Source organism: Physcomitrium patens, chromosome 20 (genome assembly GCF_059467195.1).
Source record: "Physcomitrium patens ecotype Gransden chromosome 20, ASM5946719v1, whole genome shotgun sequence".
Taxonomy (NCBI): domain Eukaryota; kingdom Viridiplantae; phylum Streptophyta; class Bryopsida; order Funariales; family Funariaceae; genus Physcomitrium; species Physcomitrium patens.
The window spans coordinates 16,289,856-16,305,911 of NC_143429.1; the positions used below are offsets into that span (position 1 = coordinate 16,289,856).

Genomic DNA, 16,056 nt, shown 5'->3' on the forward strand with positions numbered 1-16,056 from the left:
TTTTTGGCTCCATTTTGCTTGCAGAGGTTCACGGAAGCGAGGTGAAGATTGTTTATGCTACAATTTCAGTATGGAAATGTTTTCCTTTGAGATTTTACTGGTTTTATCTTGCATGATCATCTGTGCCCTCATTCCAATCCAATAAAACCTTTGCATAGTTCAATTCCAATCAAACCTGTACCCTCAATGTTTTGCTGAAATTGTGATGGAAGCAAAACCTTAGATGCAATGGGTTATTACACAGTGCAGACTTTGGTGTGGGAAGATTAGCAGGATGCAGTGTATGTACATGCAATTGGTTAAGCTTTTGAGAAAAATTGTATGTATTGATGATAATCTAGTTAGAGTTCATGTTACCATCTGTTTGCCATGAGTAGAGAGGTTGTTGTGGTGAACTTTCATTTAAATTAATATAGTTTTTAATTAATTGGGTGCATAAATCTTGAGTTTTCTGAATGTGATGTGGTTGCAGAGTCAATGTTCGCCACCATAAGCAACAAGCATGTCATGACATATTTTAATGTTATTTTGGTTTTTATTCTTAATTTAATTTAATTATTAAATTTAAAATGAGTATGGTAGAAATGATGTGGTTGTTAAGTTTCTATTTTTGGAAATCTTGCTGTGACATATTTTCCAAGCTATGATTTTATAATATTATTATTACTATTTTTATTTTGATCTTAATGAAAATTAAAAGTAATAAAAAATTTCCAAATTAAAGTAATTGCAATGCAATTCTCTATAACACCAAGCAATACTTTTGATGTAGCAAAATTTTGATAATTTATTATTATTATTATTATTATTATTATTCCTTTGATATTTTTTTAATTGTAGTTATTTATTATCTTATAATTTTGTGTATTTTAAGCCTACTAATTAATAGATAAATTGGATCTTTTGTTGCAATTTATTTTTTATATGTGTTATTGTAACCAACACATAATCTAAAGAAATAAGGTCAAATAATTTTTCTTTAAAAACATTTCGTGCTTTATTCTCTTGTCTAGTATCTATAATTATTTTGTCAAAATCTCAACAAACATTTCTACATAACTTTATCTATTTCAACACAATCTATTGTAAATGCACATTACGTAATATAATTTATAGCTTTTTTTATTAAAACTTAAATAGCAATTAATGAGTGTACATGTATACACAATCCAATTTTATATATATATAATAGATTTTTATTTTATTTTATTATTTTAAACTAATCCATAATATCTTATGTTTTAATATTTGTAGTTTTATTTTCTGATGAACTTATTACTAAATCAAAATCAAATAAATCAGAAAATAAGTTTTTAGTATTTTTGGCAGCCAAAAAAAAAAAAAAAAAAAAAAAAAAAAAAAAACTGATTTGAACAATTTTTAAGACAAACGTGTATATATATATATATATATATATATATACATATATACATAACTTACGACCTCTTTATTCATAAAATATTTATTGTCCCTCTCAACCACCATTCTTTCTCAAAACATAGAAAGGAAAAATGCACAAAAGAAAAAGGCATATTATTACCTAGTTTTCTATGAGGAGCTCACATGGGGTGTAGCAATATCAATTGGAGATGTAGCATTATACCTTCTCTATATGTATTTATATGGCCAATTTTAAAAAATAAAAATGGTTGTTGGTGCATAGTTTTATTTTCTCTCTCTTTCTCTCTCTCTATATATATAAGTAACAATTGAAACATATATCCAAGATTGGTTTATAATGTTTTAATTACTTTAAAAATCTAGTATAACCAATCAATTATGTGAGTGCAAACAAACAAACATACATAATTAGAATGTCTATATAAAAAATACATATTTAAAAAATTGAATGATATATATGTTTCAAAAGTTTTATCTACTTTTATCTAGTTTTATGGACATAATCAGATTGGAGCTATTAGTTGCGACAAATGCATTGTATGGATTGCTCATGAATTTATTCTGAATATTAACTTGGTTTTTTATGTTTCCAAGCGCACCGAATTGACGACCGGGAAACCGGTAATAAAGCAATTACAACCGGATGCTCTGTAACTTAAAGCCGGTTCTCCCGGTGAGCGGGCATCGGGGGCAGAACAAACAAATACGATTCAATTGTCGGCGCGGCTCCGTTGTCGCGCTTTGGACCGACGATAGACACTATTCCGTCTATGACGTCGACGCCATCTCCCGCACGCGACGCCGCCAATCCTCACTCCGCCCTGCACGATCCCACCATGGGGAGGTGCCGGCCCATGAGCTCAGGCTGCTGCAACCACGACTCGGTGCGTCAGAGTTCCGCATGGAAGAAAGAAACGTAAGCTGCAGAGCTTGTGAGCTACGGTATGGTGGTGCATTTGCGGAAGGAGTGTGGCCATGGCCGGTGGTTGTTGATGTATACATATATTTATATTTATATTTATCAGCATCTGGAAAAGGGGATGCATGTGAGGAAGGTACTGCCATAACAATTTCGAGCTGAATTTTATTATTATTGCGCGTGGAGGGTTTGATGTCAATGCCAACTTTGAGGTTTCACGAGATTTGGTAGGAATCAGGTTTAGAATAAGGTAGTGTGGTTTTGTTAGCGTGATCCTGTGAGAGATCGGTGTCGAGTTAGGAGAAGTAAGAGCGAGCATTTGCGAAGATATTGGAGTGTTTTTTTCTCTCTTTTTTTTTCTGTTTTTTTTTTTCCAATCAGATGGAATGTATCGCTTGTTTGAGAGAGAATATTGAGTGGAGCGCAGCTCGAGTCGTCATTCGTGACATTTCTGTAAACTGCGGGGGGAAAAAATTCTTTAGGTCGTGGGAGTATTTTGAATATTATGCATTGCAGCGGGAAATCCTTGCTATGCAGACAACGTTGGAGTAGCACAAATAGAGCATTCGAATTTTGTCTGATGTTTTGGCAGTAAGTGCCACAAGCGTCTGAAAGGATTGATTTATCTGTCGTTCTGACCAGACGGTGGGGATAAACCTGAAAGCGAGCTCCTGATCTAATCTGTCTCGAGATGAATAACGGAGAATTTGGTTTTTTGTTTATAAAGACGAAGAGTTTTGCATTGTTGTATGCTGCTCACAAACACAGCGTGACCGTGGGGAAGATCACAGTGGTCACGGCAATGGAGATGAAATAAGTGCAGGTCGGAATCAAGCTTTGTAACATTGACAAACTCGACATACACCTCACACTCAGCTGCGGCATCAGTTACGACATTAAATTCCTCCGCCAGTCCTCAGTAGACTCCGTTCGGGCCGTAATCACACAAGCCGAGAGTCATGAAGCCGATGAAATTGAGGAGCTCGCGGTTATTCTCATCAGAAAAATCCTGTCAAGGTAGTGAACGCAGCATTGTCGTGGAGACCCAAGGGCCACATTGTCGTGGAGATCCACGATGTTGAGCACGAACTTTGGGCCAAGCAAGTAAGCAGCGATTTGATAAAGACCACGTTGGCCAAAGATGTGATCACTCTCCTCACAGTCTGATGCGCTCGCCTGCTGGGCCTAGCATAAGTCCGGCCAGACTTCTTTAGGGTACGAAAAAGCGGATTTGTAAATCACAAGGTTTGCCAGTGTTGGACGAGCTGGTCGATGTGTGTATCCGCTCTCCGGATGCCATTCCCTGTGGAATTAAGGTCACCGCAAGAACGGCAAGTTCGTGCTAAATCCCGTCGACGATCACATTCTTGTCGAATGCGACTAGATGTTTTCTCATGCGGCAGATCACAACTTCTATGCCCCGTCCACCTTCCTCCCGGAAATGCCTATATGCAGGCTGCGAACGCCAGAGGTCACCCAAGCGAAGGCAGTGAAGAAATCTTGTCCTGCGGATGGCAACTCGACATGAGGTATGCTTTCGACTCTATCGCAGATGTTGTAGCGGGGCTCGAAGCTTTGCGATTTCAGCGAGGTGCTTGGGAGTAGCAGAAGAGGCGTTGTGGTTGAGGAAACTGAACTATTACACCGGGAAGGAGGATTTGAAAGCGTTATCCCTTGAGACATTTGACTCTATTTGCATCGTCGCAGACGGTGAGATCTCTTTCGACGATGAGCAGGGGTCGCTGTCGAAGCTGATCATATCCGAGAGCATTTATACTACCCCCAAACCACACAGCTAAGCGAGTGCAATTCTGATGCTATCAGCAGTGAATTGGAAACCTTTGACGAGTCCAGCCTGTATCCGCGCAGCTGATCTTCGGAAGCGAGGTGCTGAATGCACAGAAGAAAGAATCGAGTGACCAAACGGAAAACCATCATTCCTAAGAGCGGAAGATTTGCATTGAGGTTTTGAGAATGGCCTTGGCGATGGCGGCTGAGGACACACGCATTGGGGGCGTTCTTGACGAGCTCTTCGCTTAAGAGGGAAACGAAATGTTCTGCGGCCTGCTGAAATATATCTTGATTATGAGAAGCTCAGCTTCTACGACACCTTTGTGCGCGGGCGGCAGCCCTAGACGGTTTTGATCGGCGTTCATTATAGTGCTGAAGGATAATTCGGTGATGTATCTCCTCGATAAGGTGGTTCGAAAGTAATCGTTTCACGACAGCGTCATTGTGCTCGTGGAGTGGCAATGATCTACGTAGCTCCCTTTGCTGTCGTAAGCCTCAATCTCAAGAACTCTGGACTTTTCTTGAATTCTTTGCAATCCTATCTGCAAGTCTTTCAAACCTCCAGCATCGTCTTCTGAGCGCTTAAATCTTAAACCGTACAGCGTCAGACTCCATCTTGAAGTTCCATGACAATTCTCCTGTGTGGCATGGAGAAATTTCAACTCCCCACTGGAAGTCGCAATTGTTTGTGGAATAATTTTAGTATTTGAAACTACTGAAAAGAAAACCCCTCCAAAGGCTGAGTTTCTGCTCACTAGTTGAATTCCTGATTTATTCACACATTTGCGATGGTAATGGTGCGTTTGTTGTTGGGCAAACAACATTTATGTTATTTATACGCCCGTAATAGCCACTACCGCAGCATTGATGCAAATCTCAATGTTGTGCATGACTGCATGCTTCATGAGGTAGTGGCTACATCTTGTATTTTACAGCTGCAGGCAAGGAAAATTATAGAAGACGTCGCTAGTGCAAGGATTCAATTGTTTTTACTCTGCCGTTTCTGTCGACGTATTTGCCAACAGCAAGAATGAGTTGTTGAAGAGAAACATGCCTTTCTTACCCTTAACTTGGAACTGGTAAGCAAAGGTTCTCTAACCATGACAATGAATGGAGCATATTCACAGTGTCGGTTCCGTAAGAAACCCCCTGCCTGGTTGATTGGCATAAGTGCAAGCTCTTGGTGTGGCTTGAACTGTAAAATCTGACAAACTGTTCATCGAACCCCCGTCTTCTTAGATTTACACTTATTATTGGGCACCTCCAGGGACACATCTGCACAAACGTCCTTTCCCCAGGTCGCCATCGACCTCACCGTCAAAAGATTCAGGGTCTTAAAATACTAGACCCACACTGTCGAAAGGGTTTCTTTTCAGCTGCAGTGGAGTTGAGATGTCAAGCTCAAGTGCGCTGCCCGTAGATTGTCACTTGTTATTCCTCGGTGCCAAGAAGTACTTGGAGATTCCTTACACTTAGAAAAAGTTAATGGTGACTGCAGAAAAAATTGTGAATCTCTGACAGTTCGATGCTCTGACCTCTTCAATTTGCCTGCTAAAGTGACCGATGAACTTTAAGAACGCGACACGTTCGGAAGGGTTTTCAGAAATATATTACGGTAATCTAGTTTTCCTTCCTTTTTAACCTCTCGCAACTCTGTCCAGTTAATCGACCACACTCTGGATTAAACCTGATTAGTGAGTGATCATTCTCCTGCTTATCAGAAATTACTACGAATAACAGCATGGTTAGTTAATCCCTCAAGTTCCTCACCTGCCACGAAATCCAACTAAGTCGTGAAAGAGAGAGAGAGAGAGAGAGAGAGAGAGAGAGAAAGAAAGAAAAAGTAAAATAGAGAGCTGTTTGTAATCTTTAAGAGAGGTTGAACATTTCGTCTCGAAGAGAGCTTCGCCGATTCTTTGCTGGGTCAGGTGCCAGTTAAGCGAAATGAGAATCCTGCCATGGGAAGCATTGAAGTTGCACAACAGTAACTGAATGCAGATGATTGCAGGCAATCAATTTTATTTTTGAGTATTTTTATTTCAAAAAAATTGTTTGCCCTGGGGCCCGCAGTTCGAGTGAACTTGATGAGGACAGTGTGCTTTGACGCTGAATAGTCGGTACCGTCTACGACACCGACAATCGCCTGCAACACCAACTTCCCATGTACAAATACTCAAGTCCAGATTAATGTACGCATCTATAGTGACACTGTTCACACACGCAGCAAGTAAGTTGGCCACACCCAATTTTTACCCTCCAGAGAGCCTCGGTAAAACCATCATTTGCAGGAGTCTGACAGGATTGTCATGACATGTCATGGTGAGAAGGGCGGTGTATAAAAAAACTGACAATGAAGCCCATGATGTGAAGAAACCTAATGTACTGTGGCAGGACAATAGAGCTCCTACTACCCTCAGATGATTGCTACAGAGCTCAAACAGTAAAAAATCACCAGAAATCCCATAAAATCAAGAATAAAAACTTTGAGCTTGCTCCTGCTGTTCTCCAACACTTCCTGGAGTAGAGGGTAAAAAGCCCTGTCACTCTCTCTCTCTCTCTCTCTCTCTCACATATCTACAGCCATCCTTGGCAATACATTCACTAGCTGTAGTAGATCTGCAGCAAGTTGAAGGTGATGGGAAACTATTAGATTAAAGTGGCTGTTTGGCATTTTTGGGATGTGGTAACACTTTGATCAGTTGATCTACAACAGATATATCTGTGGTCATGGCTTTGGGAAAGTCTTTGTGCCATCATGCAAGCATCTGTCTTTACTTGTTTTATTTATGTATTCATATAAAGGTATATATATATATATATATATATATATATATATTGCAACCAATGTTATTCTTACTTTCAACCTGAAGTACAGGGCCCACCACCTAGACTCAGTTTGCGTACTGGTGCCCACATTATTGACCAGACAAGACCTGTAGGTCTGAGCTCCAATCCATTGAAATAAATAAATAAATAAAAATAAAAAGAGAGAAAAGAGTGAGAGGGACTGCAAAAGACAGAATTTTGAGAGATGCTGTATATGTGGGGTTCAATACCAGTTTTTAATTATATGTTTATTTAAATTTATATTTTTTTCTTGTGAGATCAGCCCAGGCCCTAGCTTTTTTTGTGTGTGAGATTTTTTCATGAAGGTTGTGCAAGGGGAACTGTGGAACATTAAAAAAAAGAACCCAAAGCCTCTTGAATTATGCAACAATGAGGAGGGGGTCCCTTTGTCTAGAATCCCTGCCACACACAAAAGGATTGTTTTATAAGGCCTGTACAGCAATGACAAAAACAAATAGAATAAAATGGTGATACAGTGACTGGTGAGTTATTTAAAACACCATTCCATGGAAAATGATTAGAAGATGAGTTATATGACGTAGTTGTTTGCTGCAAAGCTAGATGCCATGTTGTGTATATAACTTCACCACTACTTCAAGCTACATAACACATCATGGCATGCCAAGGATTATGCAGCAAGTCTCAGACAATACAATAGTGTTTCAATTGTGTACATGTACACATCTACATATGTACATACATATGTACATGTGTATAAGAGTGGGGGCTCCATAACTCTGAAAGAACACAAGTGTGAACACTAGTTTTTTTTAAAAAAAAAAAAAAAGGCTTTTTGCAGATTTTCACTAGATTGCCTTCAAAATGGTTAGATGTGCAGGGAAAGAGTTTGATGAGAAAGAGAAAGAGTGAGAGAGAGAGAGAGAGAGGGAAGCGGAGCATTCTTCATGTGGTGAGCCACCTGAGACAGGCAACAGGGGTGAAGTGATATACACCACAACAGCTATAAGCTTTGACTCATTATTGGGATTATCCAACATGATACTAAATAATGGAGCCTGAACTCGGGACCACAACCCAGTCCGGTGAAGGCCAGCCCCCCTTCCTTCCTGTGATTGGAACCCCTCCACCAATCGATTAAATTGCCAACTGGTGCCGCTCATTATTCCACAAGCAGGGCAAAAAGAAGCGGAAGTGGGCAACTCACCCAGAGCAGCAGCAGCAGGGCCAGGATTGTTGAATTCCATTATTGGGTTTCAAAGGGGCAGGATGGCCCAAGGGCAGGGAGAGCCTCATGGAAACTGGCGAATCACCCGACCCGACCCGACCCTACCCGTCCCCCTGCACCCTGACAATAAATCTCCTCGCTGCGTTTCATTCAAGTCTCAGTCGGCCGACCCAGGTCGAGGAATCGGCCACCTCCACCACCGCCCGTCGTAACACAGTTTTGCTTCTTACAATGAAGTTCAGCTGAGTCGAATGCAGCTATAGCAGACCGACAGCCTGCAGCCTTCTGAAAGAAACCAGTCAGAGGAATCATAAAGGATAGAACTTGATGCATTGGCCCAGTCTCTGCCCACATGAAGTACATGTTTGGGGTTGTGTTGGAACTGGTGTCGGAGATGGGGGGTGGGCCTCGCCCGATCCTGTTGTGCACATGAGCGCGGCCAGGTGAGAACATGAGTGGGGCAGGAGAATGTAAGAGTGCCCATAAGAGCACATCATCAGTCTAGTGGGGGGAGGGAACAGACTCTGCCAGTTCGCAACCACGAGAACTGTAGGTGAAGTGGGCTTGGGGAGGCGTTGATGCTCTGGAATCGAAGACAAACACGACGGTTCCACGTTCTGACTCATCGTCACCACCCACTCCAGGTCTTGCTCTTTCAGTAGTAGAAGCCACAAGGTGGGTTTCAGATTCAGTGTGGCTGCTACACTCTCAGCTCGTCACAGTGCACCTATAATCTTGCGCAATTGTGACGTATGAGAAGAAAAGAATGGGAAAAAAGCGGACCAGACGAGAGAGAGTGCACCATAGAGGCGCTGCGAAGGGAATACGCCGCGAACCCGACGGGAAACTGAAAAGAATGGTTAACATTGAATCTGTGTGGGTAACATCATACACATATCCGCCTCAATTGCAACATCGAGGTATGCAAGAGGAAGGAGAATAAATTACAATCAGCACTTTCAAAAGTATAGACCCAAAATCACGAATTCATTTGACGTTGGTGTCTGCTGCTGCTACAAAGGCATTGACAGAGAGATGCCTCCTGTACCTATCATCTACAAGACATTGTGAATTCCACAACGAAGTACACTCCTGCCGTTCCGTTCAGTATGTTCCTTCTAGCAAAATCAAAGGGGGAGTGGGGCTGAGGGGCGGCACTAGTACGGGGTTCTGGATCTCCTAAGCCACTTGCTGTGCCTCTTACTATTTCCCATGTACAAAGTCTCTTCATAAGGTCCCCAAAAGAATATATTCACCCGGCTTAGTGTTTTTGTTTTTTTGGTTTTTTGTTTTTTTTGTTGAATTTCCAGATCGTTGTTGTCCTACTAGGGCTTTACAATCCCCTCATCTCCCTCATGCTGTTGTCATCCAACCCGAACTCCAACCGAGACCCAAGCACCGCTGTCGTGCTCGTCAAACACTTCGCAAACTCCATCCCCGATGCCTTGCTCGCGTACATCATCATCTCAGGCTTCCCAGGCCGAGGCATCTCCATCGGCTTCGAGAAACTCTTCTGCATTGTCTCCAAATTCTTCGATCCATACCCACCTCCATACTCCGATTTCACGTGCTCCCCACTCGAGCTCTTCGCTCCCGCCACCTTCTGGTTGTTCGTCTTCCCCCGCAACGGTGTTGCCCCGTGCATGGACTGCTGCTGCTGCACCCCATGCCCTCCCGTCTGCTGAATCCGCAACTCTCGCTCTCGCCTCATTTCCAGCACCTTTTTGTGCGAATGGGAATGCTTCGACGCCACGTAAGTGGGAGATCCCGCAGGTCGGTACTCCGGAAGCAGCCTTCCCGACTTGTACCGCACCCCGCAAGCATTGCACAATGTCTTGGGTCCCATGGGCCCTGTCCTCCACTGCGGTGTGCGCTGAGTTTGGCAATGCATGCACCGCCACGGCTGCGAATTGTCTTGATTTTTCTTTCTCCCTTTGCTGGCATTACTGTGAACGTTTACGGTCACGTTGTTCTTACTTTCATTCGGACCATTACCGTCGTTCTTCAGCTTACAACGCTTAGACCCTTGTGAGTCCTCGTCGTCTTGCTCAATGCCACCCACCGTACTATCGCCAGAACCATCGTCTGACATGATTGGCGAGTAAGACATGGCGTACGAGTCGGCTCCCATCGATTCGAGGCTATTCACAGAGGAGCTGGTGGGTAGAATTCTTGATGTCCAAACCTTTGCACCTGTCCTTGACCTTTTGCTTCGTGCTCTCCCAGGTACGGATACATCCAGGTAATCGGATCCAGTGAGTTCAGACGAAGTAGCACTAGTCTCCAAGACTGAGATCGGGCTTGATTTCTGATACGGCTTGTAGTCGTTGCAAATCTTCGCGATTTGTGTCCGTTCGGTGTTACTTACTTGAGAGCAGAAGCCATCGTATGCTGAAAAAACCTCTGGGGGGTCGACAACTGTGAAAGAGTCTTCCACGAACGATGACAGCCACTCAAGGTCGGCAAGATCATCACACTGCACAAAAAATAAATATTTTTTATTAGCTCTAAAAATACCGGTGTGAAAATTTTAGGCAACAAGGGCATAGAAAAGCGTGAGTCCTCGAGTACACATTGTCATTCTCAAAAGCGCATCAATGCTCTTTCAGTACTGATGTTTCCATGAGTAGAAAGGCACAAACCTATACAATGTGAATGCTGTGTGAGACAATTTCAAATTTCAGACATATGCAACACAATTGAAGAATCAAGGGAGAGCCCCGTCCTATCTGAGAGCCATTCAAAATCTAATATGTAAGTTGTAGACAGTTGACATTGCATTGTAACATTTCGAAACCACCTATAAATTATAATACTAGTCGTTAGATGACAACGAAATTGCTCTCAATACTCCACTCTACCAACCATGATGAGATACAATCGCTTGATGTTGATAGAAATAAAACTAAACAAACAAAACAAAAACAGTGGTTCAGCATTTACATACTGCGGGTCAAGGACTACAGAAACTAGAATTAGGTTGGTAATGTAATAATTGAGGTGCACAGACAACACGCTGCGAGCCATGTTCGAAAAGTGAAACAAGTACTCGCGAGGTCTACCAGGAAGAGAGAGAGAGAGAGAGAGAGAGGAAAATACCAAAATCAAATAAAATATGTCAAAGATATGTGCTGTCGTAACTAGACAACTCGCATTAAAGCATGAGGAACACTAAATTTTAAACTTACAGGCACGCAGAGGTCTGTCTTCACTTCCATACCCCCCAGAGACGTATCAACAAGCTCGCTTTTCACTTCCACTGATGAAGAAATGCTTGTCTCGCTTCCATTCGCAGAGCTCTCGTCCGTCACGCCAGAGAGTTGCATCTCTCCTCCAACTATGGGACCTCCAATCTCCTCACAACTAAAGTCCAACAGGTCATCAATGTGGAAGACCTCTGGCAGAGCCGGCTTGTCAACCTCCGGAAGAAGAATGCCGTAGGAACCAGCAAGAACATACGGAGCTACCATTTTCGCGGCACCAACGAAGTTAGTTCTTTCCAATTCCCGTGGTACTAAAACCTTACAAATCAATGAGCTAAAGTCGGCTGCTCAGCAGTTTATAGTCGAGAACTTGGCCAGCATTATTTGATTTATTTCTTCAGCGCGATAAGCTTCTGCGCTCTACCTTCCTCCAGCTGCTTGAAGTGAGTCGAAGAGCAAATTTCGAAACTTCAAAACAAAAACTGTCTCACTTTCTCTCAATGATTTCTTCTCATTCCTCGACACAACATTGCCTCTTACTTCGACTCGGTGCCTCGTCAATTCCAACAAAAAGATGAGTCTACAACCCTGTCAAACGGCTGGAAGTTTCACTTTCAAAGATGACTCTCTACCGCAACGTTTGATTTATTTGCTTTCTTCTGGATTGCATGTATTGTGAAATTGTAAAGAACTCTATTTTTCAAGTTCAGGTGCAAAATGTGAAGTTCGTGTAGTAATGATGAGACCTCGTGTGAGCTGAGGAATTGGTTCGAAAAATTCCGGAAAAAACCAGCAGGACGCAAAAACTCACGGACCTTTGGTCTATTTGAGTGGAGAGGAAACAGAGTGTAGGAAGAGGTACTACAATACAAGTGTGCTGCAGCTTGATGGCAGGCGAGGAAAAGAAGAATGCAAGAGAGCATCAAGTACATGCTAGAGCTCAGACAGGTGTGAAATCGCGTCAGGATGTGCAGGCACACGACGATGATTTCCTATACCGTCCTTCAACACACTCCAAATCTCCTCACACACAACACTACTACTACTCCCCCTTTGCTGCTCCTTTTTTTCTTTGCCTCGAGGCGTTACACAGCTCTCCACTCTTCCCCTCGCCAACGCGCACTCAACCACAGACTCTCTCTCTCACACACACACACTCTCTCTCTCTCTCTCTCTCTCTCTCTCTCTTACCCTTCCTACACTCCTCCCCGTCACCTTCCCCACTGCCTTCACACTCTCCCTTTCGCCGCACCTATACTCTACAAAAATCCTCCCATAAACCACTCGAATTGCCAAAAAAACAGGCGATCAATTTCCTGCTTATTTTTTTCGCTCTGCATGCACAACAACAAGACTCGACAGCACTCGACGGACAGGAATGGTGGCCCCAGGGACTCTGCTGCAAAGCGCGTGATCATGAATCCGAAAGAACGCCGAGAGCTCTCTATAACTATTGCAAGCACCTCTCTCCTGCTAGCGCATCGATTTTCCACCTCGCCCTGAACTGCCGAGACGAGCCTGCCAATTCGGGTAACGACACTCCGCGCCTTCCAGCTAACAGCCAACTAGAGCCTGGAAAAAAGCTTCGCGAACCTTTTCCCCGTCCCTCCCTTAGCTTTTACCTTTCAGGAACCTTTTTCATTTTTTCTTTTTTTTTAATTTCCTGCGGCTCCGTCGGCCTCACTTCGTACGTAGCCGACAACATCGTTGGACGATGGAAGCTTGAGAACGAGGCAAGGGATTGTTTCGGGTTGATACCCGGTACAGTGGATCCTACCTCCCCTTTGATGCTTCCCGGAATTATTTCGGGGAGGGGATTATTCACATAATGGCTGGCATGCACACGGACGAGCGCCGACCACGAAGGATTGATACCCGGGGAGAGGAAACGGGGAACTGGACACACCTGGTTGGTGAAGCGATAACACACCGTCTTCTATAACAGGGTTTGGTCCATGGCAAGGGGGCTGATGTGATGGGAGGGGGGATGCCCTTCCTGATTTGGGGGTCGTTTGTTGGTAAACTCTTTTATGAAATCATGCTTTTGTTGAGTTGGACCCAAGGAAGCTCTGTCATCAATGAAAACCATGGAGAAATCTTGCCTAGAAACACCTCACTCACTTTTTCAAGGCCTACACTTACGCAACAATTTAGCCAAACGTTTTGAAAACAAACACACAGATATACATAAATGTGTGTGTGTGTGTATGTGTTTTCACCCACAAAGATTCCGTTTTTGGATTCGTTTGAAGTCCCTAAATCTAAAAAAACTACGGTCACGTTCTCTTTCGGTCAGAAACAAAAAAAATTGAGTAAACTAAAAACTAAAAATTGCTTTGAGAAACTTGGGATGTGTTGCAGATTACCATGAAAAATTAAAATAAATAAATAAATAAATTGTTTCATAGTTCTTGTTTTTGTCCTCCTTCTTCTTCTTCTCACAAGGTGAATGTGAACAACGTTAGGTGGATGCTTATACACGCCATGGAATCATCCCAATGAGGAGTAGATGGGTACACTTTTTGTGAAATTTCCTTCCTATGTTGAGTAATATCACTTCCTCCATCAAGTTCTAGGTTAATGTCCTTGTCGAAAGAATGACATTCGTTTGCGTGGTAAACTGCAGCCCAAAAACATTCCTCCCCACTCACTCAGTCACTCATTCATGCCTTTTGGAGGCAAAGGAGGTGACTTCTTCTGTAACAATTACATCATAATAAGTGCCCAATGATCAAACCAATTAAGACACACACGTACATTCGTCCTCGTTCATCCCACCTCGGCTAATTTAGCCTAAGTGCCCGAAATCTCCACTAACCCACCGACAAAGTTAACTGAATCGACCGTAGATAAGCTTCGGCGAAGCGGTGGGCTGGTTTTAGAGGCTAAGAGGGGACACGGAAGATCCACCAGCGCAACGACAGAGGGAGGGGATGGGTGCAAATCGCAACACTCTGCGACGGCTTGATCCCCGTGCGAAGTAATGTCGTCGTGGGAACGTCGAAGAACAGTGCAAAAATTGGGCCAGTGGCTTTGCGTCGCCACGGTGTGCACATTTCTTTAAATGAACCCTACGCTGTCTGGATTAGTTCACTCAAGCCCGTGCTCTTCTATGTTGGGCAAAACCCCAGGCTGTCCGACGCCCCAAGCCAACAACGGTACAACACCATCTCAGGGACTCTCTAAGATCGGAAGTTTGATCCAGGGGTGTGAGAAAGAAGGCGAATCATGCAGCCACCAGTAGTCTATTTTCTTCTTTTTTATTTCTTCAATTATATTTTCTACTTCTTCTTCCACTTATTTCTGTAGTGTTGTGCGGAAAAGCCCTGTAAACTGATTGGAGGCGGCATGTAATACGAATTGTTGACTCCCAGGAGAGCCAATTTGCTCGAGCCAGCTGAAAAGGCCTCGAGGCCCGACGTGGGGCGCAGAAGGGGGGGGGCTATTGAGAGAGACTTGGATTTTTGGGTTTCCCTGGAAAGAAAAAAAATAAGGCTTGGGGCTTCAGCAGTCAGTTTTTCACGTGGACACATGGGCACGTTCAGGTTCTCAGTGTACATGCCACCGCCTGCGCCAGTGGTGCCAGCCATGTGCACCGGGAACGGTCTGGAACGCAGATGAAACACAAGCACAAACGGAGAGAGAGGGAGATATGAACTAAGTGAGAGAGAGAATGATTGAGAAAGCAGAAGTGGAGAAGTAAAAATAACACACATGGGCTTGGCAGGGCAGCTCAAAAAACAAGCCAAATAACATGCCCCTCTGACAAACCGCCACTCAATCAGCTGGCCAGCCTCCCTCCCTCCTCTCCGCGTAGCAGAGTGTGTTTTATCAAGAAGGCTCATGATACTTCGGCCCCCCTATAATTGGGAAAATTCCACGACAACTAAGTAGAGATTAGTGGAGTTAAAGAGGCCAGTTACCGAAACCCTAATCACGCCATTTCAGGCCCCGAGTACGTCGCAACCGCAGACACGACACCACCACGGCTCTATCTCTCTCTCCAATTCTTCAACTTCCAGAAGAAAGCTCCCACCCCCGTCTTTCATTCGTTCCCCCTTCGGACATGTTTCATTCGTTGGATGGAAAGTTGGGTTATACAAGGCGGAGGGGGAGTGGATGGAGTTCATCAATTGGGGCTGGCAGAGCAGGGCACAGAGCTGTGTCTGCTGTTCCTGCACGTCACATCCAAACTGATTGACAATGATTGAAGGCAAGGAACCCACACTGATGGGCATTGATGGATGAACACATTGGATAATGGATGAATGCAACTCATACTTTCGATGTACATATTAATCCCCTCATCCATCCCATTATTCCGTTCTTCATTCATCCAATGCCCCTTGGTTCTCTTTCATGCGAGGATTCGTATTTCTATCTACAACTTCTGTGTGTGTGTGCATGTGCAGATATATTTTCGTCCAAAATCCCTTTACAATGTCATTTAATAACAATAGTGTTTTAAGTTTTTGATTCAAGGGGGTAAAGTGTTTCCTTTTATCAAGACTTAGATTCATTGAAAGACTCAACTTACTGTGCATTCATGTCAAATCACGTAGAGAATAACATATTAAAACATGAAAGATTTTCAGTACATTCAGAGCATGTTCAAATTGCATGGAATGGCTGAAGAATAAAGATGTTGAATTGTAATATTTTGTGTGTGTGGATGTCAGATTGAAATGTGCATTTTTATATATTTTTTA

The 16,056-nt window shown here is 43.2% G+C and overlaps 2 protein-coding genes across 3 annotated transcripts; one reads left to right on the forward strand and one right to left on the reverse strand.

The window, feature by feature from the left end:
* The first annotated feature begins 2,044 nt into the window (after positions 1–2,044).
* Positions 2,045–4,865, forward strand: LOC112273149 (uncharacterized). Of its 2 annotated transcripts, XR_016498996.1 has the most exons (3): positions 2,045–2,456; positions 2,963–3,849; positions 4,028–4,865. XR_016498996.1 is itself a non-coding variant. In XM_073529261.2 (2 exons), exons 1-2 carry the CDS (start codon positions 2,045–2,047, stop codon positions 2,998–3,000), a joined length of 450 nt encoding a protein of 149 aa, XP_073385362.1. In that variant the 3' UTR covers positions 3,001–4,865. The 2 variants fall into 2 exon arrangements, 1 of the variants encoding a protein (XP_073385362.1); XM_073529261.2 differs by having other exon boundaries at positions 2,963–4,865.
* A 4,121-nt stretch (positions 4,866–8,986) lies between these two features.
* Positions 8,987–12,760, reverse strand: LOC112273494 (GATA transcription factor 9). The gene is made up of 2 exons (XM_024502381.3): positions 11,333–12,760; positions 8,987–10,620 (listed from the first exon to the last, which is right to left on the reverse strand). The coding sequence occupies exons 1-2, from the start codon at positions 11,612–11,614 to the stop codon at positions 9,478–9,480; spliced, it is 1,425 nt and encodes a 474-aa protein (XP_024358149.1). The 5' UTR covers positions 11,615–12,760; the 3' UTR covers positions 8,987–9,477.
* Positions 12,761–16,056: the final 3,296 nt, after the last annotated feature.